Consider the following 21,085-nt stretch of genomic DNA (forward strand, 5'->3'; position numbering starts at 1 on the left):
AGAGAAGCAGAGGCGTCCCCTGAGCCCTGGCCCCCCTCTACCGCAGAGCAACTGGCTTCCATTACCCCTGACAGCTCCACAGAAACAGCCCAGCCCCTGGCCCCAGCCTGGCTCAGTGCCGTTCCCTTTTATGGTGAAGCTGAGGGAAAGCAAGGAGGTGGGGGGGAGTACGTTTTGGCTGGGCAGAGGGTTGTAGAGCCCCAGGCTGCCTCTCCCCTCACCAGAGACCCTCGGACATCTACCCACAGTCATCTTCCTTTTTTCTCCTCGGTGGCCCACTCTGCTTATAACCCACACGACCCCTCTTGCTGGTCCCAGCCCTTCCTCCTTTTCCCCCTCCCTCACATCCGGGGGGGGGTGATTTCCCACTTGGCTTAAGTCCCACGGTTTGGGTTTTGATTCCGGGAGGGTCCGCCCTATTTCCGACGCCCACCTCTGAGAGTGGGATGGAGGGAGGGAGTCCGGAAGGGAGGCACTGGTCAGATCACAAGCAGGATCGTTCTATTTGGCGGATGTGGGGCAGAAAGGCTGGCGCCGAGGAGAGTTAGCCGGCCGTCCCAGCCCTGTCCCCATTCTGCACCGCCTCTCACCCCTCTCCCGGCCGCCCGGACCAGGGAGGGGACCCTGAGGGCAGGGCGCAAAGGAAGCACCTGGCCGGGCCGGGAAGCGAAGGGTGGGCAGCAGCATGGGGGCCCGCGACCGACAGGGGGGCCGCAGTCTAGGGTCAGGCCGAGCCTCCCGCTCGGTCCCGCCGCCGCACCCTCGCTCTAGCCCACTCCTCGGCTCCAAGGAAGCGGCCCCAGCGCCGCTAACCCTGTCCCGGACCACGCCAACAGCTTCCAGCTGCGCCGTGCCGCGTACGAAGCGAGCGTCTGCAGCCCGCCCGCCCCCTACGGCGGCCGGCCCCTCCTCAGCCCCGCCCAAGACCCCGCCCCTCGCGAGTGCGCCGCGGGAGCAGGCGAGACGCGGGGGCTCGGGAGCCCTTACAGGCCGAGCCTGACGACCGGAAGTGGCTGTTTTGGGACTGAGCTGGTGCAGCAAACTTCCGGCCCAGGTCTCCTACCTCGAGCTCGTCCGCAGACCGTGTCGGAGCCGAGCCCTGCTGATCAGGTGAGAGGCACGCAGGCGCGGTCCACGGCCCATCGGCGGTGGCTGGGCCAGTGGGGCGAGGACGGGTCTTGGTCTGGGCGAGGAGTGCGCCGGTCCGAGGCTCAGTCCCTCTTCTCCGCAGCATGATCACGGACGTGCAGCTCGCCATCTTCGCCAACATGCTGGGCGTGTCGCTCTTCCTGCTTGTCGTTCTCTATCACTACGTGGCCGTCAACAATCCTAAGAAGCAGGAATGAAAGTGGCGCTTTCTCTGCCCCAGGTAACGGTACGGGGCTGTAGCGCCCAGCCCCAGAGAGTGAGTGGCGGGGCCGCGCCAGGGCGTGAAGGGTTCGAAACTTCAAATCAGAAAGTGTTGGGCCAAGCATGATACTGGGCCCCTTTATCCGCACAGAGCAGCGAGTGCCCTGCCCCCTTCCCCCTTACACTGCTCCCTGCTAGAAGGGGGTGGGTTCCCTAAACCCCCTCAGTCCCCATCTTCATGTGGTCCCCAGATGCCCAAGTTGATAGTACGGGTACAAGAAGGTACTGACACCCGAAGGAATAAAGGTACTGAGGATGCCGTCCAAGTAAGAGGATTTAGGCTCTTCTCTTAAATAGTACTCACTTTTCCAAGGTTGTTCAGGCTTTTATTTAGGCATAATTTTTTTTGTGTGAGGGGTTGGAAAGATAGAGAATTCTATTTCAGGGGCACAGGGCACTGATTTAGGGGTTGGCTAGTGTAGACCCAAGCCATAGAGAAGAATGGGATGGGGGAGGTGTTGTATGAACGTCTTGTAAACCAACCCGTAAGTGTGGTTGAGAATTGTAAGGGGGGACAGGCTGGATGGGAGTTGATTCCTGAAGGATTGCCCCAGAGGAAAGCTGCAGCATTTTCCTTACCTCAGGTCTTTCCCCCTCTTTTCTAGGGTTCCAGGACATAGTCTGAGGCAAGATGGAGGGTGTGAGGGGCCTTCACACTTCACTTCATCCCTTCTACCCATCACAACATACAAAGCAACTACACCTGGATTTTTCCAAACAACTTTTATTTCCTCAAAGTCTTCCTTAACCTTATGGAACAAGAAGCTGCCACTGAATAGGGCCCAGCATAGGGCTACTTTATTTTCTACTCCCTCCCCCCAATATAAAAATATAGATTTTTTTTGTGGTCCCAAAATCGTGTGCTGTGGAGGGAGGGAAGGGGTGGCAGGTCCCTGCTTTGTCCTGTCTCAAGGTGATGCTCTGCAATGTCTCAGAACAGTGTGGCTGGCGTTCCAAGGAGTTACAATTGTCACATGGAATCGGGAGCTAAGAAAGGGGACTAGCACATTTCTCACTGTGTTCCCCATCTCGGGGTCATGTGCTGGGCATGGAGGTCAAGGCCTCAGACCCGGGGAGAAACAGTGAGTGGAGGAGATTTAGGGACAAAACAAACCTCAGTTTGGCCCAAGGGCCCCCCACTGTAACAAATCCGGGACTGGGAGTCAGACAGACTACGGGAAGTAGGAGGAAAGGCAGGGGCAGAGCAGGGCCGTGGGGGCCCCGCCTGAGGCAGCCTGCAACAGAGAAGAGAGAGCAGTCAGGGTTGTGAAAACTCCGCCCTTCTTCTGGTCTTTCAGCCAGGGGCTGGGAGATGAGAGAGGCAAGGTGGCTGAGGATAGGCAGGTTGAGCACCGCACGGTGGTCTGATAGGGATGGTCTGACCAGCCTGCTCCTTAGGCCTAACTAGAAGTTGTTCTCTTGTCTGTTGGAGTGAAGACGGACAGCATGATGGGGGGAAAAGTCAGGGACTAGGTTCTTAATGAAGGTACATTTAGTCTTTCGGGGGTCAAAGGGAGAAGGGAAAGAAGAAAATGATCTTGAATGGCAGAAACGGGAATAAGGGGATAGAAGTGAGAGGTGGGGTGAAGAGTTGGACCCTGGTGCTCACCGTGGTGTGGAGCAGGGTCCCGGCTCTGGCTCATTGCTCTCCCTGGTCCGGGGGATAGGGGACGTGGGGCCCGAAGAGCCTCTCATCCCTCTGCGAGTCGGCGGTGAGCCCCGGCCCAACCTGGGCCTAGCCTGTGTGGACAGGGGTTAGGCTATGAGGCTGGATTCTTCCATGAACTTTTTTGCTTCTAGGTTTCCTTCTAGTATCCACACGTATGAGTGTAGTATAGGTGTCAACACGGGTACTGGGATCTTGAGTTCCTGGGCACTGTTTCTAGCTGAGAAGGTAGGGCAGGATAATAGCTAGAAAACTCTTGGGTTCAGTCTATGACTATACATTCCAAGCTTTACTTAACTAGGGGAGTCAGAAGGGTCCAGCATTTAACCTTCATGGCTATACCACGGTCAAGATCTGGCTGAGTAGAGAAGCACGGTGTGGAAAGATGTTGGAGGATTAGTAGGTCTACCTCAGAGACTTCATTGCCCCAGCCCCTGCCAGAGCTTAAGCTTCACCTATCCAGTCAGCTTCTGCCTATACCTAACTTCAGTCAACCTAGTATGGGGATCTGGACTGAATCAGAGTTGGTGGCATAGCTGTTCCTAGGAGCAGCAACCAGATGTGTTACCTGGGGAATCCGGGACCCCTCCTGGCGGGAACTCTCCTCGGGCAGGTCTGGGCAGAAAGAGAGGAGAAGCTAAGGGCAGGGGCAGGCAAAGCCAAAGCTAGCAGGCTGAGGTTAGGGTATGTCTGGCAGGGATACTGGGATTGGAAGCAAGCGAGAGACCTGGCTGAAGGGGACGGGGGTGCAGCACTGGACAGACAGGCACTCAGGCATCAGAGCAGCTCTCTGCTATGGTTGTGGGGAGAGGGTGTAAAGCAGTGCTGGGCATTTTCCCTCCCACTACCCAGGTGAACAGCGCCTTGCTGGGCTCTGCCAGAGTTGCTATGCTGGGGACTGGGGAAGACCCAAAAATGTTACCTGTAGTCGGGTCCTGATACAGGGGATCCGAGGTCCAGCCCCTAGCAGACCTTTCCCAATCACCGTGACAGCCTCTGGTTTGTCCCCTGAGGATAGGAATGAGCAGCTACTCCCTAGGGAATAAAGGAACCTGATATCAGGATGGGGCCATGGAAAAGAGGTAACTTCTTTAGATCAGGGTTTCTCAACATTGGCAATATTGACATTTTGGGCTGGATAATTCTTTGTTGTGGGCGGCTGCCTTGTGTATTTCAGGATGTTTAGCAGCATCTCTGGCCTCTGCTTAGCAGATGGCATTTCTTCCCCTGCCTCCTCCCCACTGTAACAACCCAAAATCCAGACAAATGTTGCTGCCTGGCAAAATCGCCCCTGGTTCAGAAGCACGGCACGCTCTAGTCTGGTCCGAGGGGTAGAACAGGAACTTGAGCTTGAATCAGAACCCACTCAAGCTGAACTACTATGAATTTATAGACCTTAGAGTTACCCCAGTCATATGTGTGAGCATTTAGGGATCAAGTCAGCAGTACCCAAGACTGGTGGATTCAGGACTACCCGTTGAAGAGTTAACAGGTTGGGAGTAGTGGGCTCTGAGGGAGGTAGAAGATGTTAGGCTGGAGTCTTAGAAATCATCCCCATCCAGTGCTTTACACGGCTGGGTCTAGAACCTAAAAGGAGAGCAGATGGTCTAGGCTCTATGTGGATGATATGGTCACGTAACATCTGCGGTGATGACAGGTGAAAGGCCTATGCTTTTTTCATCCTTCAGTTTTGTCTAAGTTGCCCAGCTCCTGGAGTCAGGGAGCTTGAATAAATAGCAGGTAGGAAAAGTCCTCAGGTTCCTCAACTGTAAAAATAAGGATTAAATGAGATAATGTGCTTAGAGCAGTGCCTGCCACATAGTAAATGCTCAGTAAGTGGTAACTGTTACCTTATTACACAAAGATGTTCACTAAACTCCAGCTTCCTGTACAAGGGCATTGATGTTAGGGATTTAGGATAATCCAGGAGGATAACTGATGCCCCTGGCCTGGAGTGGCCTGTATTACATCAAGTCAGGAATGAGGTCCAGGTCACATGGCAGCCTAGTCAGGAGTCTGGCCTATGCCCTGGGAGGTAGGGAAGGAAGGAGGTTGGCCAACCCAGATTTCAGTGGCGGTGGGTACAGACCTGATATGCTGAGTGAGTTGGGCAGTAGGCAGGAGCCCACGTGTAAAGAGGCTGTGTTAGAACTAACAGGAGTTGGGGACGCGGACGGGCTGCTTGAAGTAGGGCGATGGGCCAGTGGCTGCTGCCGCCGTCTCCTGTCCTGGCTTCGGGGCTCTTGAGTGGAAGGGACAGAAGCAGATAAAAGGGCAAATAAGTGAGGCATTGTCACTCCCCTGCCCCACTGGCCTTCCCTTGTCAGCAGATGCCTGTTTTCAAGCTTGTCATCACACCAGCATCCCCCTTCTGAAGTAAGTCTAAGATGGGTAGAAAGAACTAATAATTTATTCCAGCTCTCCAGTTTTCATCCAGCCCTCATCCTACTTCACCTCTCTGGAGCTAACCAGCCTACTCACCCACCAGTTCATTCTTCTGGCAAAGAAGTTATTGAGCTTGGCTTTCCTAGGTTCTCCTCTTCCCCCTAACTGCCCCTTTTCAACTCCTTGTCCTGCCCCTAAATGTCAGTGGCCCCCACCATTTTATCCTTGGTTCTCTCCTGCTCTATGTACTCAAAACTCCCAAGTCTCCCTCTTGCCCTTTTTTCCCTGAACTGCAGTTCTAATTGTCTACTGATCGTTCCTACCTGGCACACTCTCATGACCCAAACAAAACTCATTTTCTCCCCTCCCTTTTGTTCTCCCTATCTTGGTGAAAACTCTGCTAGAAACCTTGTTTCATCTCTTGACTCCTCCCTCACATTTAGATTTGTGTTTAACCCAAATCTGGAGAATTCTCCCTCTGCCTTCACTTGAATTCCTCCTGTATTCACCCATGCCATTGCCAGCATCCAGATACAGGTCTTTATCTCTCATCCAGGCTTTTGAAAAAAATTCCCCACTGGCCTCCCCAGCTTGAGTCTCTTCCCTTTTACAATCCATCCTTCACACAGGTGCCAGAAATTATTATTCTAAAATAATAGAATAATTTATTATTCCATTTATTATTCTAAAATTTATTTTATTTTAATAAAATAAAATATATATATAATAAAATTTATAAATTTATATTTAATAAATTTATTCTCTTTATTATTCTAAAATAAATATTATTCTAAAATAAGACCTGATCAAAAGTCATTTTGGCTCAGGCAAGGGGGAGATACTGAAAGTCTTTTAAAGGATAAAGTCTAAACTTTTTAACATGGCATTCAGAGCCCCACCCACTGTGGGTCCAGTCTACACATCCTTAGTAGGATGCTGACTTGATCCTTCACACCCTCTGCTATAGCCTCTAGGGCTACTAGCTATGTGGTTCTGCAAAGTCTGTTTCCTCTTCTAGTGAAACTTCAGACATCTTATACGTCCCATCTCAAATGTCACCTCTGTGACGCCTCGCTGACCATTAACAGTAGAATTAATTCTTCTCTTTCATTGTCCTTTGTTCACTTGGCTAGTAATTGTTTATGGTTTCTGTCTCCTTAACTAAATATTAGTACATGTAAAGTACTTAATACTGCCTGGCACATAGTAAGTGCTCAATATTCTAATTGGAACTTGAGTCTCTTGAGGGTAGGGACCTTGTCTTTTCCAATACTGTACATCCCAGTGCCTGTAAAGTACTGCCTGGAAAACCAGAGACCTTAATAAACATTTTGTTTACCCGGATAGCAGACACCCACTGTAGACCGTAAGCTGGCTCAACAATCCGTCTAAGGGCATATGGTTATACTCTGTGGGGCAGCTCTCTTGGTCCCTTCTTTGTAGCTAGAGCCTCACTGCTACAGATTCTGAAAGGTGGGGTCCCAGTGGGGTAGATGTTGAGGTAGGGAGATTTCTCAGGCTTGGCAGGTCCTTCCTTTTATCACAGGGGGACAGCAGGTACCAAATGCTCTCAAACGGAATGAGCTATTAACCTTTGTGGAGCTGAATTCGATGGTGGTTCCAGATGCCAGTTGACTTCTAACAAAGCAACATGTGTTACATGTGAAAAGGCTCTAAAGTAGAAAGTAGGTGACGGTAACTTTACCTTGTCTAGCTACACTAGCAGTGACAAGGCTACTTCTGGAATGTCCCAAACCAAATTTAAAAAAACTGATACTTGCATGAATAAGGATAAGAAGAAAGGGAGAGATCTCAGGATGGAAGCTACTGTAGCTTTGAGGAGTTTGCCAAGATGCTGGGTAGCAATTAGAATCTAAGACCACAGACAGGAGTCAAAAACAACCAGACCTTAGGGGGCTAGTAAGAGTTGGCTCAGCGATGCCAACAAAACAACCGAAGTCAGACTCATGGCCACAGTCACATAACTCGAAACATTACCCACCACCAATGACTTAGAGACACTGTAGAGCCTAGGCCTGGGTAATTCTTTGGTTAAAACAGGGATGTCAAGATGATGTCAAGTGATAGTGCACACGAGGCAGAAATAATGAACTTTAATGACAGAGGGGGAAATAGCAGGAAATAGATGATCTGAGAAATATCTATACACAGAAGGATGTTGAAACCATGTTAAGGGATGAAGCCTCACCCCACCCCAAGGAAGGATAAAGAGAGCAGGCTAGAAATTGAGTGAGGGCCTCTGGGACATTTGTAGGTTCTAGTAAGGAACCGAGTGGCACTTAAGAGGATACAAAGCAAAACAGGCAAATGATATAAAAAATGCCAATGTGAAATGTAAGTATCAAGGGAAAGATATTAAGGATACAACTCAGGAATCCTGCCCCTAAAGAGAGTTTCAGGGTAGGAGACAGGTTCTAGTTTAGGAGAGAGGCCTGATCTGGAAAGTAGAAGGCATTTAAAGGTAACACGTCATCACTTAAAAGACTGTCTTAAGGTTTGGGGGCTGCCTGTGAATTTGGCAGCGTGAGCACACAGCCCAGTTTCTCATGTTTTGGCTTCTGGGCCCCGGTATAGTCCAGGCCTACCCAGTCTCCACTGTGACGAGAATTAAAGGGAGGAGCCCCAACTCTCTTCTTTCTTGGCTCTAAGCTAGAGAAACAGGGCCTTAAGGCTGAGTGCAAGTGATAATGTGTACAGCTCTGCATCTAGAGGTTGTGAGATGGTGTTTTATGATACTCAGCCACTAGGTTCCATTTGGGAGAGGCAGGACAGTCCTCGGGCAGAGGCCTGAGACATAGAGCCAGACCGACCTCACCACTGTATGAGTCAGAATGGATATTCTAAGGGCTCACAGTTTTGAGGGGCAGTTGTGTAACCTGTGCCTAGGTCGTGCATCATCCCTCCAAAACATCTTTAGAACTGTCCCTACAGGTAGCACCCCAGATCTCATTGGATCCCTAGGATGATCGCAGACCTGATTTATGCCCTGTGAGGGGTGGACAGGCGAGACAAACCTTGATTCAGCTTCAACTTCTTGCCTTTTATTTGTTCAACAAATATTTGCAGATCATTTAATAAGTGCCAGGCGTGGTGCTAGGTGCTAAGGGAATAAATAGATGTGTTAGGAGACATTTCCTGCCATCAAATAAGTTTTACTCTGCTATTTAACACAAAACTTTTGTTTGCAGGGGAAAAAGTAAAAGTGGTGATGGTGCTGGAGGCACTCTTCCTATGTCCTTTGACTCACTTCTCAAAGGAGCCTCCACTCACCATTGGCCTTTAGCTGCTCTATCAGAAGCTGCTGGTCAGCTGAGACAAGGCATCACAGAGGCCAGGAGAGAATTCTGGTAACCTCAGCTTTAAGTGCCAGAGTTGGGGCGGACTAGAGTGGCCATGGTAGGCTGATGGCTGAAGGCTCCCCGCTTTACACTTAAGTCCCTTGTCTTTTACACCAGTATCCCGCTGGGTAGGGTGGAGGCCTAGGGAATAAGTTTAAGTTATTGAGTGACACTTGCTTGAATCCAGGGCCAGGACTGGTATGAAGCGAGTGAGGCGCCTAGAGTGCATAGTTTAAGGACCCTGACCCTGAGAGCGAGTGCCTTCTTAAATCACGTGTCCTAGGCACCTCACTGGCTTCCCTCTAGTCCGAGCCCTGTTTTCATCAACACATAGGCAACAGAAGGAGGAGCCCGTTTACTATCCAGCCCCTCCCCAGCAGGTCCTCCTCTGCGCTGTCTGCATCTGCGTGTGCACCAGGAAATCGCACACTTCAGCTGCTACATTAGCCGTTCCCCAGTGAGCTCTCCCTCCTGCTCCTCGGTGGCAGCTGCGGATAGTGCCCTCTGCGCCTCTGAGCCCCGCGGTCAGGGACGTGACCACGGGTCTGGGAAGGCGGTTCTCGGGACCTGTTTTGCAGCAGGGGGAGAACGAGGTAAGGAAGATCCTGGCACTATAGTCAGGGGCGCTGGGAGGCAAGGCTTACTCAGGCTCTTCCAGCCTCCTGCCCCAGCAACATTCCTGCTCACCCCAAGTTGGCTACTTTTTGGCTTCTAAAATGTCATCCCCCAGCCTCCGAGGACAGACCCTGCCAGACTAGTTCCCTGAACTTCTAACGTAAGCTTCTGGCTGGGCTACCTAGATCTTTTCTGAAATTTTCTGTGTAGCCCAATCTCATGTTCTGTTGTGGCCAATAAAGGATAGTCAATTAAACGTACGGTTAAATATGATAAAATTTTTATACATTAGTGGGAATTTTCTTACAAATAAGTTGGTACGTCAAAAAAAAAAAATCTTGTCAACGCAATCCCTGTTTTGGGATTTGGAAAGTATATTTATAGCTGCTTTTATAGTTAGAGATCTGAGGGTCGTGTTCTTCCTATCTCGGAAGACAAAGTATGCCCAGATGTGGCAAAGGCCCAGGGGCCAGATGTGTGGAACCAGGAAATGTCACAGAGCTACTGCATAGGATAAATCACACAAACAAAGAAGTTTTTCTAAGGGTTAGTTGAAGATGCCATGTCCACATACCACAGCTACATCACAAGTCCCTATCCCAAGCCAGGGCCAGTCTCCCATGCTGGAGTCTAATCAGGGACTTTGAGATGAAGTGGTAAAACTGTAGCACCAACAAATGCTCAGGAGAACAGGAGTCAAGATTCCCAGATCTGATCTTTCAACTCCTTACAGTATTCCTATTTGGTATTATTAGGAACCCTCTTGACCCCCTGACTTTAGACATAGTTTCTTAGTTCTTACAAATATTTATGCAGGTCCCTAGGGTCTCTTGGTACTCAGACCAGCTCTCTTTCTGCTTCTAAGTTCATTTACCTGGGGGAACATGGCTTCTCACTTGGTTTCACCTGTACGTGGATGACTCTTAGATCCAACCCTGATGTCACCTTTTCTACAGTTTGGCCCTTTTTCTGCCTGTATAGCTGGCCCATGACATCCAAGCATGTCTAAAGTAGATAAACTCAGCACTTTGCTCCCAACAATGTCTTACGGTCATCGTGACATTTTCCCTCAGCTTGTAGCCATGAAGCTCCCTTAGTTTGTCTCTCTTCCACCACCACTGAATCCTGCCACCTCTATTTCTAGTATGTACATTCATAGACCCTGGTGTAGGCACTAGTTATCTCATGTATAAACTACTGCAAGGACCCACCTCCCCGTCCCTGCTTGATTTCTATATAAACAGTTCACAGATAGCTCTCTTAAACAAATTTTTTGTTCCCATCATTCTCAGAAACACAGTCATTGCCATGTCTCGTTAACTCATAATCTTTGTTTTCAAGACATTCCGGCTTCTTCCTCCCACCTGTCTTCCTGATGTCCACGGGAAGGGCTTGGCCCTTCGAACCAGCTAGTGCGCCTGCTTGTTGTCCTCTCTACGTGGCAGCGCTGGTCCTGGCTATCACTGTCAACTCTGGAATGTTTCTGTTAAAACCATACACCACCACCCAATCTTCAAAACCATTCCTCAACTGATCATTCTTTGGGTGATTACTCTTGTGTTTATCTACAACGGTGGCTCCCCACGTTCCCTGTATGTTTATAATGAGCGTGTGCTTTTATGTTGTGTTTACTGCCCTGTGTCCCCCATAAAGTTTCAAGTCAGTCAACCAGGAATTACTCTGTACCGACTATGCCTATTTTCTATTAGTTATTTGGGGGAAGTAACAAATAAACAGAATACATGTCTCTCACTCAAGGAGCTTAATACAACACTCTGCATTTGGTGGGGGGGGCAGGGAAGATGTTAATAAAATATGGACTAAAAACTGCCTAGAACCCTCCAGTGAGGACCTAGAAAAGGCTCTTTGCTATTTCCCTTTTGTAATCAGGGAAGGAGAATTTATGGTGCCAATATTCCTTCTATGAGTTAAAAGGAAAATAAATTAAAAGAAGTAAAAATATCCAGATTTAAGATGGGAAACTCAAGTATACTGGAACACGAAAAGACTAAGTTTGAATAACTGCCACTTAATAGCTGCGCAATCTTGGACAAGTTACCCTTAAAAACCCTCAGTCTCCTCATCAGAAAAGTGGAAATACCACCTATCCCACAGGGTCTTTGTGAGGATTAAATGAAATAAATATGCGATATTGTTTTTTTGTTGTTCACTGTTTAATGCTATTTAAATATAAGGCATTATTATTGCTTTAATACTTTCCTTCTATCAAACAGTGCGCAAAAGTGTCCTTTCCCAATGAAGACAGACTCTGTAAGAGTGGGGCTTGGAACATAAGCAGAGGTAACTATGGAGCTTCTCAGGGGTAGAACATCTTACTGGTCAAAGCTGGTAAGGCCCGCTGCTCTCTCTCCTGTGGCTGCTCTAACTAGTAGTCAGATTTCCACAGCCACTGACCCCAGTGCATGTTTCTGCTCTGCACCGAAAACCGTTGCAAGCTGAGTAGCAGGGAAGTGCTAACAAGGACGAGTGCAGCTTGAAGACCAGCAAAGCTTAGTTCCAGCATTTAAGCCTCCATACTCTGGCAAGATTGCTGTAGCCCAGAAGCCACATACAATGTTGATTTTTGATTTAGTTTATTTCCAGAAGTGGCCCGGCAACTGTCTCCCTACTATAGTCCGGGTCACTCCCGAGCAACGGCTCTGGAGTCCCTTCCTCTTCTTTTTTCCTAAAGGCCCACCTGTTTTGGGGATACACTGTGACCCAGAATCTCTTATCTTGTATCAAGCAGGGTCTCCTTGGCCAAACCCAGGGGCACAGTTGAGCACTTGTGACCACTGCTGGAAGGGGCTAGACTGTTGCTTTGTAAGCCTAGAACAGGAGCTCTCTGTAGTTGTTCCATTTTTCTTTGGAAGAGCTGGCATCCTTCTGTTAACACTTTCTGAACAGGCTCTGAAGCTAGGAACAATTTTAGCCCATAGAGACCCTGGATAGCATTCTCCATCTTTGTATGGTGCTGCGATTTGGATTGTGAGGACATCTCCTTATGTTGCTCCCAACAAGACCGACCCTGTCCTTGACGTGGAGGCTCCATGTCTCAGTGTGACCTGCTCTAGCCAGGGTTTCTTCCTTGGGAACTTTCCTGCCTCCCAGCAGTTGCTGGAACCCAGATACCGTGGACTCCCGCCTATGCCATACACGGTACCGTCTGGAGCTCGTGCCGCAGGGAACACCAAGGTCGCAGAAGAGGCTGTAGGTTCTGCTATATACTAATTTTATTGATTCACCCCTCGGTCCCAGGCCAAGTGTGCATCTTCAAGCTCTCAATTCCCCCAGCAATGCCCCAAACAACTGAACACCTGTTGCAGGGGCTCCCAGACTAGCTTACCTCTGACGGGGCCCAGCACCCGGTGGCTGACCTTTTGGGTGCTAGAGCCCAGGCCTGGCAGCCCTGCAGGCCGACTGCCATGAAAAGGAAAGCTGAGGGAGTTCTTCATCTGTGGAGAATTTTGTTGACTGCTGCTGCTACCACCAGCACTTGTGCCAGTGCTAAAACTTCGCGTGCAGCTCAAGGTATTTTCAGAGCAGGAAACAGGCAGTCCACTGCAAGGAAGCAGATGCCAGTTAACCCTGGGCCAGGGAGGTTGTTGCAAGTCTTTCCCCATGGTCTGATGCTCAGTAAAGCATCACCTCTGGAGTGAAAAGGCACAGGGACTCATTCCAAGGGAGCAGGGAGGGATTTACGTCCATGGATAAGGTACCTAACCTGGGGCATCTCAGGATGCCTGGGAGCCCTTGTTCACACGTAACGCGCTCCTGCAGACGATACGCTAAGAGCCCTAAGCGCTGTCCCTGGGCAGCTTTAACTCCTAGCGAATTCCCCTTTAATGCCTTGGTGCTGCCCTCGGACCCCTCAGTCATTCTCAACCACTGGAAGCTGAGACCTGCCCCCAGCCGCACCCTAAACCGTATGTGATTTTGTGCAGAGCTCTGGAGCAGGGAATCCCCTAGCCTGCTTTTCAGATATCTGGGAAGTATGCAGCTCCAGGTAAAAGGGAAGAGGATCCCATTCTCCAAAAAATGCACTGATCTTACTAATTTAAGTTTACCCTGGAAGTGTTCACCACGTGGTCTTTTGGGAAGTTGGGAATCACAAAGATTCCTTGGAACTCCTCGCTCTAGAGCCCTGTTCCACTTTCACAGCCTTTCTCCCTTCCACCCTGCTGGTCTTACTTGTTACTTCTGGGTGGAGTTCGAGAGCCTCTCTTCTTGCTGACACCCGTGTTCACAGCAGCGCTCAGGCCTCGACTGCTGCGCACGTGTCTTAGCATCCAGGCCCGGAGGTTCGTGAGGCTGCTATGTTCTGACAACGCAATTCGGGGCCATGGATTGCACTCTGCCATGTCCAGAGCTGCAATGGCCACAGCTCGCCCCACCTGTGGGGAGAGTCTGGTTTGGCTCAGTGTCTTGGTCTCCAACCTAGGGTGCTGTGGTTTGGGGCGCACAGCACAGTGGGAGGGAAGGAGAGGCCGGCCTCACATTTGCTCAGTGAGTATCCCAACTTTTGTGCTCAGGCTGTTTATCGCAAGTGAACTTCGAGCTATTCCCTAAACTCTCGCCCATCTGGGGCCCTCATCCATTACGAGCAGGGGCAGGTGGGCTTTCTGGCTGGCACCAGGCAGGAGTTCTCCCAGCAGGAGAAGGCATTGGGATCTCTCCTCTAACCCACAGCTCTTTCTACTCCTCTTGTGTGCCCTGGGACACCAGGATCATCAGGTACCTCTGCAGAGGGGGTACTTTTAGGTCACTAGTGAACAAACCAATAGAAGGAGGAAGACGAGCTCAGGGATTCTCTGTGGCGGGGTTGGGGGGAGGTCAGAATAGTGCCCACTCATCCTCTCAGCACTCTTACAGTCAGAGGCCTGTGCCTGTTAACCGAGGAAGACAAGCACAGCAGCTGAGAGATGAGGCAGCGATAGTGGTGCGCCTCTCCCCAGAGGACCTCAGAGCCAGGTAGCAAGAGTGAAGGCCTTCCCAGACTTTGCGGTTCCCCTTTTCCCCACTCATCCCCTGCACGCATACCTGCTCAAACTGTTCCACAGTGTATCTGGAGGGGAAGGCCGGCGGGGGAGGGGGGCTGGCACGTCCGTTGTCATGGCAGGCGGCAGGGATGCTGTTTACTGAGCGTCCAGTGTTGTAGTTGCATTCAAGTGTGTAGCTAAGACACAGAGACATTTATCAGACAGAATCTGGACAGAGCCACAGGGGGACAGACTAGGTGGTCTATGAGATAATCATTTGGGGAAAAATAGACACAAATAGAAAGTTTTGCTAATCCCCAGCAACTGGAAATTGACCTTGGCACTTAATCGTATACCTAAGAAGGTCCCCAAAAGGGACCTTTAGTGTCCCAGACTAAAGACAATAACACTAATTGTGAATCTGTCCTTTGAGAAGACTTCGGCTATCCCTGCCCCTTGAATGCCCTCGACTGGGTATTGTTTTCTTTGGGAAGCTATTTCATCAACTGTATCTCAATTTCCACCCAACCTGTGGATTATCCCTGAGGCTTTGTAGATTGCAACCCGGCCGCTTCCCTCTTTAGACTGGCCATCTCTGCGGTCTCGGGCATACATGTTCTTCTCTGAGAAATTGCAGCCCTGGAAGTCAAAGTGGGCTGAGTTCAAGGAGATGAGCTTTGGATACAGCATATTTTCCACCTGTTTGGGCGAGGAAAAAGGCAACTCAGAAGGAGAGACAGAGAAAGAAGGGATGGGGACAAGGAAGGGATGCCAAGCACACAGCCATGTGCCTTAAACACAGCAGACACCTTCCGAACCATCAGCAGTAGTCAGTGTTTGTAAGTTCTCACTGAATGTTTGACAATATTTCTAGGTGTTGGAAAGGTACGACTCTACCTCTTTCTAAGCCCTTCTGCTCTCCAATAATGCAAAATTCTCCTCCTCCCCTGGTTTCCCAAACCCTAGAAAAGACTAGGATGCCAACAGCTTGGCCCTCTTTCAGAGGTCACGACGTAACGACTGAGCCGTGAGGGCCCAGCGCTGCCCCTTCTTGGCGCTCTCGCTCAGGATAGGGCACCTCCTGCAGCCCCAGGCCTTCCTGCCAGAAGGCCCCCTTCCCTCCACCTGTGGCCTGACCTTTATTTCCTAACCTGCAACACGTCCCACACTCACATGACCACCTGTGGATTCCTACCTGGGTGTTCTCGTCACTAAAGCTGTTTCCATACATGAAGCAGCCCCTCTTGGAAGCATGTCCATGCAGGTCCACATAGTAAGCAACACCACTCTCTTTGGGGGGGATGGTGTCGGGGTCTGGATGCTCAGCCTCAGTGGACTGTTGTGGCATAATCCACACGCTGTGGTGCTTCGGCTCTGCTGGCTCGGTCTGTGTCCAGGCCTCAGGGTTCTCCCCGTCAGATGGGTGCCCAAGGCGAGCTTCATTTCGGAGATTGTTGGCTTTCTCAAGGTCGGAAAGGGGAGCATCAGGAGGGAGATGGGGGCTGCGCTGGTGCTCAGAGGGACTCTGGGAGTTCAGACGGGAGTGCACGTGGTGGTAGAGAAGCACAGCTTTAGCCCCGTAGACGGCCGGGTGCAGGACTGCATCAGGCTTCAGGTACTGACGGTTCAGATTCACTCCACGCGAGTCTGTGCTGTAGGGAAACAAGGACCAAAGCAGGGTCTAGAGGGCTGGGCCAGCGAAGGAGACACTCGAGTAGATGAAAAGGAGACTTGACTTGTGACACGAGAGGCTGAGGGTGCGTTAGGAAAGAAAGAACTGAGGCAGGCCCTCTCCGTGGCCAGCTGTCAGCCCTCCCACAGAACCCGAAAAGACAGCTCCCTCGGCTCAGCTGGACCTGGGTATTCCAGCTCTTCTCCTAGAGAGTGCCATTAGATGGGACATTCCTTCTCAGCTCACTGGATGATCACATGAACTTGCCCTTGTTAGGGTGCAAGAGGACTGGGAACACAGACGTTAGATGAGAGGCTGATAGTCTTCCATTGAGATGCAGGGCATGAGGGGACTGGGAACAATCCAGGCGGGCTGGGGACGCTTCTTACCGGTAGTGGCCCCGGACTACGCCATCGGGGTTTAACATGGGAATCAGCTTAAAGACAAAGAGGCGACGTAGGGTTTGCGCCCGAGGATCATCAGGTCGAAGGATGAAGTCCAGAAAGCCATTGAAGACAAAGCTAGATGGAGTCTCCCCAGGGTGTACCCTACTGCTTAGGAAGAATATCTGAGGTGGAGAGGAGAGCAGTTATTAGGTCAGTTGCTCTATATTCTACGGTCACCATGTGGGGATGGTGGTGGGATGAGGTGGAAACAGCCACTGGACTTCCAGCTGGCTGAGTTTGCAAATGAAGTAGGAGCTGTCACACTTGCCTCGGAATGCAGGCTGAGGCCATGTCTACAGGGCTGAGGAATAACATGGTCTTAAGCTACTAGCAGTGCCTGGAGCTGGGCAAAGGCCAAGGTACTACCTTTATGCTATTTCTACTCACCCTCTTGCCTGTGAAACGGAATGGTCGGGGTGTGCTGGCATCAGGAAATAGCTGCTCTAGGCGGGGCTCTCGATCTTCTCGAAGCCCATGGCAGGAACTGATCGTTAGCAGATCTACACGAAGTCCATCCAGAGAATAGCAAAGGGTCTCCCGGTGGTAATAGATGGTATCTAGGGGGCTGTAGAGGTAAAAGTCATTAAGCCAGGAGAAGTCCCTGAAGTCCTACCAACAGGTGGGCCTTGTCATGAGCCCAGGATTTGTAGGATCTGGTACTTCACCCTAACCTTTGGGGCTTTACAGTCCCTCACAGTTTTAAATGAGGCTGAGGATTTGGGTGGGTCTACGTTGCCAGAATGCAGGGAACAGGACAGGATAAACGTATTGGTTTTTTCCCCAGTTTATGGTGCCCTAGGATAGACTACTTTGCATAGACACAGAGAGTTGGTCTCTGTTGGGGCAGGAGAACAACAAATGTGTGCTGAGCAATGGCAGTGCTGGCGAAATTCTGGGTAACTGATGGGAGCTGGGATACTAAGAGGCTTGAAGTAGGCAGGTGGATAAGTGGAGTGGAGCGGTGGTAATGCCAAGATCAAGGTCACACAGACACATCTGTCAAAGGTACCCCAAATCCCACATTTGCTACAGAGAAAAGAACAGATGAGGTTTTGTTTCAGGGCTCTTAGGGCAAGTTCCAGGAGTGGCAGAGGTGCTGTGTGGTCCAGGACTGCAGGACAGCAGTAAGAATGCGGCTGGCACCTGCTATGGGTAGGGTGGTTCTCCAGAAAGCGCTGGTCCAGCTGGTTTAGCAAATCCTGGCAGTCACTGTAGGAGAAGGGGTAGCAGAAGGCGAAGAAGGTGGTGGCCCCACGGCTTTCCAGGAAACGGTGAACAAAGGACAACACAAACTGCGTCTCTGTCATCTGAGGAGCAGAGGAGGAAGAGGGGGCAACATGCCTCAGTGTCAGAGCTCAGGTCCTCCCGGGGGCACCAGGAACCGACCTCACACCCTCATCGCTTTTACCAACGTCCCTCCCTCCGAAACTCCACGTGACAGCCAGATCCTTCTAGGCTTCCCGAGGCAGGGGCTTATCTTGGACTCCAGCTGGCGCCAGAGGGACGCTGGTACCAAAACCTGGTGTCCCGCCTGCCTGGCACGCTGTATCGAAGGGACTCCTCTTTCCTTTCCCTCATCTGCTTTTAGCACCCAAGTCTGTCTTTCCTCCTCGTGGAGAACTTACCTCAAAGGTGGGCCGGTCTCGAATGCGTTCCCAGCGTGGCCGGGTGGGCAGTGTGCGCACAAAGGGGGCCATGCCCTGGGAATACAGCTTGCTTTGCTTGTTCATGTTCATGACGTTGATCTTGATGAGTTTCCCTGGAGTTCCTCCCCGGACACTGAAGTAGAACCATGACCTGAGGGCCAGAGTAGGAGAGACAGGTCATTCTACATGGGAGGGTTGGAGAGGAGCTATGTGGGAGGGCTGGAGCAAGCCAAACTGGGAAAGGGCTACTTGGTAGGGAGAGAGGGAGGGAGGGAGAGGAAGGGGGAGTGGGAGGGGAAGGGTAGTGTGCGGGCACGAACTCTCAGTCAGAGGGCTAACTGAGGCACGGGTGCGGGGTCAGCCTCTCTTCCTTCTTCCACCCTCCAATACTCTCCTCTTACCTGTTCCCATTCTCGAATTCTGTTTCAGCACAGTCTGGTCGGGTCCACACGTTGAACTCATAGTCAGGGGAAGAGGCAATGCTGCTGGTGGAGGCTGAGGCACCACCCGCTACTCCTTCCCCATCACTAGACACAGATTCCACCTTCTCCACGTGGGCTAGGTTCCCTGAATCAAAGCGAGAACTGAACAGCAATCCCCCACAGCGCAGCTCCATGGTGGGGCTGGGAAAGCATCCTCCTGCCCCACTCAGGCCCTGAGAGCTGGGGAAAAATGGCGGGGTAGGGAGGAGAGGAAGAAAAATGAAAACATGTTCTTTGAGTATCTCTGGGTGAATGAGAGCTGCTCTTAGGGAGTGCCCTAAGAAACAAGAGTCTCTCTCCGCCTTAAAAAAAGGTAGAAGTGGGCTTCCAGCAAAGGCCAAGAATAAGCAGTTTTCTGTCCCCACACTAAGGGTTATAACTGATCTCAAAGGACCCTATTTTACCACAGCTTGGCTATTCCAAAATGAAATACTCAGTGGCTTGAGTATGCTGAGAAACACTAGACTCTAGGTTTCTTTGCAGCCCAAAGATTAGAGAAGCTAGAGAAGTCAGACTGCCCAAATCTAGCCAAGATACACCCACCACCACGTGGCCATCTTGAGAGATGGGCCATTCTGGATCTCTGGTTCCTAGACTGGCTCCCCACTCTGGAGAAGAGCATAGTGGAGAGAACCAAGTTCCTAACTTTGGATGGGCAGCTTCCTCTCCACTCCTCTGTCCTCACAAGTACTGACCAGGCAGTTTTCTGTTGCTCCCCTGAGCCCTGGAAGGGCTGGTTCTTACTTTTTTGTTATTACCCCATGCCTATCAGGGAGGAAAACTAGACGTGTGGGCTTTGCCAAGCCAAAGGAAACTGGGTGGGCAGAAGCCACCTGCTCACCTGGAGACTGCAGCTCAAACCCAGTTAGGGTACGGGTCTATTCCACCCTCTCACCCCCAGTCCTGTAAGCAGTGAGGCCCCTGAAAAAGCTACCCTGGTAGTTGTGGGTTAGTAATGGATGTTCTGAGCATCCCTAAAAAAAAGTGGCCAATAGAGACCTACTTGGGGACAGGGGGATGGCTTCTCGACCCACAACTCTGAAGGACCCTCACACAAGGACCGAGACTGTCCCGGCCAGGGAGGGGTTTGTTGGCTTGGGATGGTTCTGGGCGGACTCACACTCGCGGGAGGGTAGGAAAGCAGGACGTAGCGGGTAACAGGCGAGGCCACAGGAGCGGGGGTGCGGCCGGGGGCACCCCGGGCGAGGGGCGGGGCGGGGTGGGATTCCAGAGGGGCTCCGGGCCGCCGGGGGCTGAGAAGGGGGCGGGGCCGGGGCCCGCACTCCGCGCAGAGCCCCTCACCTCTCTCCGGGCCGGTGATCCCGTTCCCTCTCCCGCTAGCGAGGCGCCACCTGGGCCCCGGCACCCGGGCCCTCCACCCAGGACCCAAACAAAACCCGAGCGCCGAGGTGCCGGGACCCCGCTCTGCCGGGAAACAAGAAGTCTCACGCCTATTGGCCGCGGGGACAGCTGGCTACCCGCCCAGTAAGGCTCGCTGCCATTGGCCAGCACGCCGGGGTTCCCTCGCACGTTTAGCAGGCACCTGAGCCCGTGCTGTTTGGGGGCTCGACCTAAGAGCCCGGCGGGAGGGTTCCACCCGCGTCTTCTCAGAAGACGGTTAATGGCCTGCCCACCGGGAGGAGGAAAAGACGAAGTGACCAAGAAGGACACTGGAAAAGACTCACCTGCAAAATAAAAAGACCGTGTGTGAAGCTAACAACTGCCTACCGTACTGATCTGTGTATTACAGAACACCCACCGGCTTCAGCCATTCTCCCGCGGTTCAGGGATCCTCCAGTGCTCGGGCCAAAAACCGAGTGGAGGATGCGGGCATCGATCCCGCTACCTCTCGCATGCTAAGCGAGCGCTCTACCATTTGAGCTAATCCCCCGGCCGTTGTTGGCTTCTTTCTTTTTGCCTTACAGGTTGTTCTGGGGTGTCCACTGACCAGTGAACCGACCGCAATTCAGAACATTCATTTAGCTTAGCACTCAAGTGCAGTGGGACCGCGGGCAAGATTTTTAAAAGCAGACATATAATAATTACACCTAATCAATAATAAGCCTCATTTAAAAGCACAGGCTAACATTCCTTTGCATGTAACCCCCAAGAGAGCGTACCCGTACCCTGACTATTTACTGCATATATGTTTCACGGAACATCTGCAGTGCGTACGCAACTCACAGTCGGCTTCTAGGTAAGCTTTTCTCCTCTGAATGAGTGTAAGGTAAAAAGGTCACACGAAGTCCTTCGAGCCGGAATCGAACCAGCGACCTAAGGATTGCCACAGCTCACCCACTACAGTCCTCCGCTCTACCAACTGAGCTATCGAAGGCCCCGCTGCTCCAGATACCTGCCGTCGTCCCTCTAATGCTTACCAAGGCCTCACTCCAGGGTCTCAGTAATTTCAGGGTAGCCTGGCCCC

General features: G+C 51.4%; 2 protein-coding genes across 5 annotated transcripts; one reads left to right on the forward strand and one right to left on the reverse strand.

Moving 5' to 3' along the window:
• The first annotated feature begins 981 nt into the window (after positions 1 to 981).
• Positions 982 to 2,251, forward strand: OST4 (oligosaccharyltransferase complex subunit 4, non-catalytic). 2 transcript variants are annotated; one of them, XR_014017470.1, is made up of 3 exons: positions 982 to 1,110; positions 1,232 to 1,405; positions 2,016 to 2,251. XR_014017470.1 is itself a non-coding variant. In XM_081254410.1 (3 exons), the coding sequence occupies exon 2, from the start codon at positions 1,233 to 1,235 to the stop codon at positions 1,344 to 1,346; it is 114 nt and encodes a 37-aa protein (XP_081110536.1). In that variant the 5' UTR covers positions 998 to 1,110; position 1,232; the 3' UTR covers positions 1,347 to 1,369; positions 2,016 to 2,251. The 2 variants fall into 2 exon arrangements, 1 of the variants encoding a protein (XP_081110536.1); XM_081254410.1 differs by having other exon boundaries at positions 998 to 1,110; positions 1,232 to 1,369.
• Positions 2,252 to 2,371: 120 nt separating this feature from the next.
• AGBL5 (AGBL carboxypeptidase 5) lies at positions 2,372 to 20,080 on the reverse strand. 3 transcript variants are annotated; one of them, XM_081254407.1, is made up of 14 exons: positions 18,580 to 18,858; positions 18,158 to 18,329; positions 17,676 to 17,839; positions 16,920 to 17,097; positions 16,476 to 16,654; positions 15,610 to 16,066; positions 14,944 to 15,113; positions 14,476 to 14,611; positions 13,627 to 13,829; positions 12,782 to 12,996; positions 5,166 to 5,318; positions 3,999 to 4,111; positions 3,020 to 3,150; positions 2,372 to 2,645 (listed from the first exon to the last, which is right to left on the reverse strand). In XM_081254407.1, exons 1-14 carry the CDS (start codon positions 18,792 to 18,794, stop codon positions 2,474 to 2,476), a joined length of 2,658 nt encoding a protein of 885 aa, XP_081110533.1. In that variant the 5' UTR covers positions 18,795 to 18,858; the 3' UTR covers positions 2,372 to 2,473. The 3 variants fall into 3 exon arrangements, with proteins under 3 accessions (XP_081110533.1, XP_081110534.1, XP_081110535.1); XM_081254408.1 differs by lacking the exon at positions 2,372 to 2,645 and adding an exon at positions 3,645 to 3,691 and having other exon boundaries at positions 3,008 to 3,150; XM_081254409.1 differs by lacking the exons at positions 2,372 to 2,645; positions 3,020 to 3,150; positions 3,999 to 4,111; positions 5,166 to 5,318 and adding an exon at positions 19,963 to 20,080 and having other exon boundaries at positions 12,659 to 12,996; positions 18,580 to 18,840.
• Positions 20,081 to 21,085: the final 1,005 nt, after the last annotated feature.

The sequence above is a fragment of the Mesoplodon bidens genome, assembly GCF_964165515.1.
Source record: "Mesoplodon bidens genome assembly, chromosome: 14".
Taxonomy (NCBI): domain Eukaryota; kingdom Metazoa; phylum Chordata; class Mammalia; order Artiodactyla; family Ziphiidae; genus Mesoplodon; species Mesoplodon bidens.

Bases quoted from the DNA above. Each gene is read 5' to 3' on its own strand.
- OST4 (XM_081254410.1), top strand. From the start codon at position 1,233: ATGATCACGGACGTGCAGCTCGCCATCTTCGCCAACATGCTGGGCGTG.
- AGBL5 (XM_081254407.1), bottom strand. From the start codon at position 18,794: ATGGAGCTGCGCTGTGGGGGATTGCTGTTCAGTTCTCGCTTTGATTCA. The intron at 17,840-18,157 runs GTAAGTTCTCCA...TCTGCTCCTCAG, and splicing joins GAGACCGGCCCACCTTTGAG to ATGACAGAGACGCAGTTTGT. The intron at 16,655-16,919 runs GTGAGTAGAAAT...TCTCCACCTCAG, and splicing joins TCCGTTTCACAGGCAAGAGG to ATATTCTTCCTAAGCAGTAG.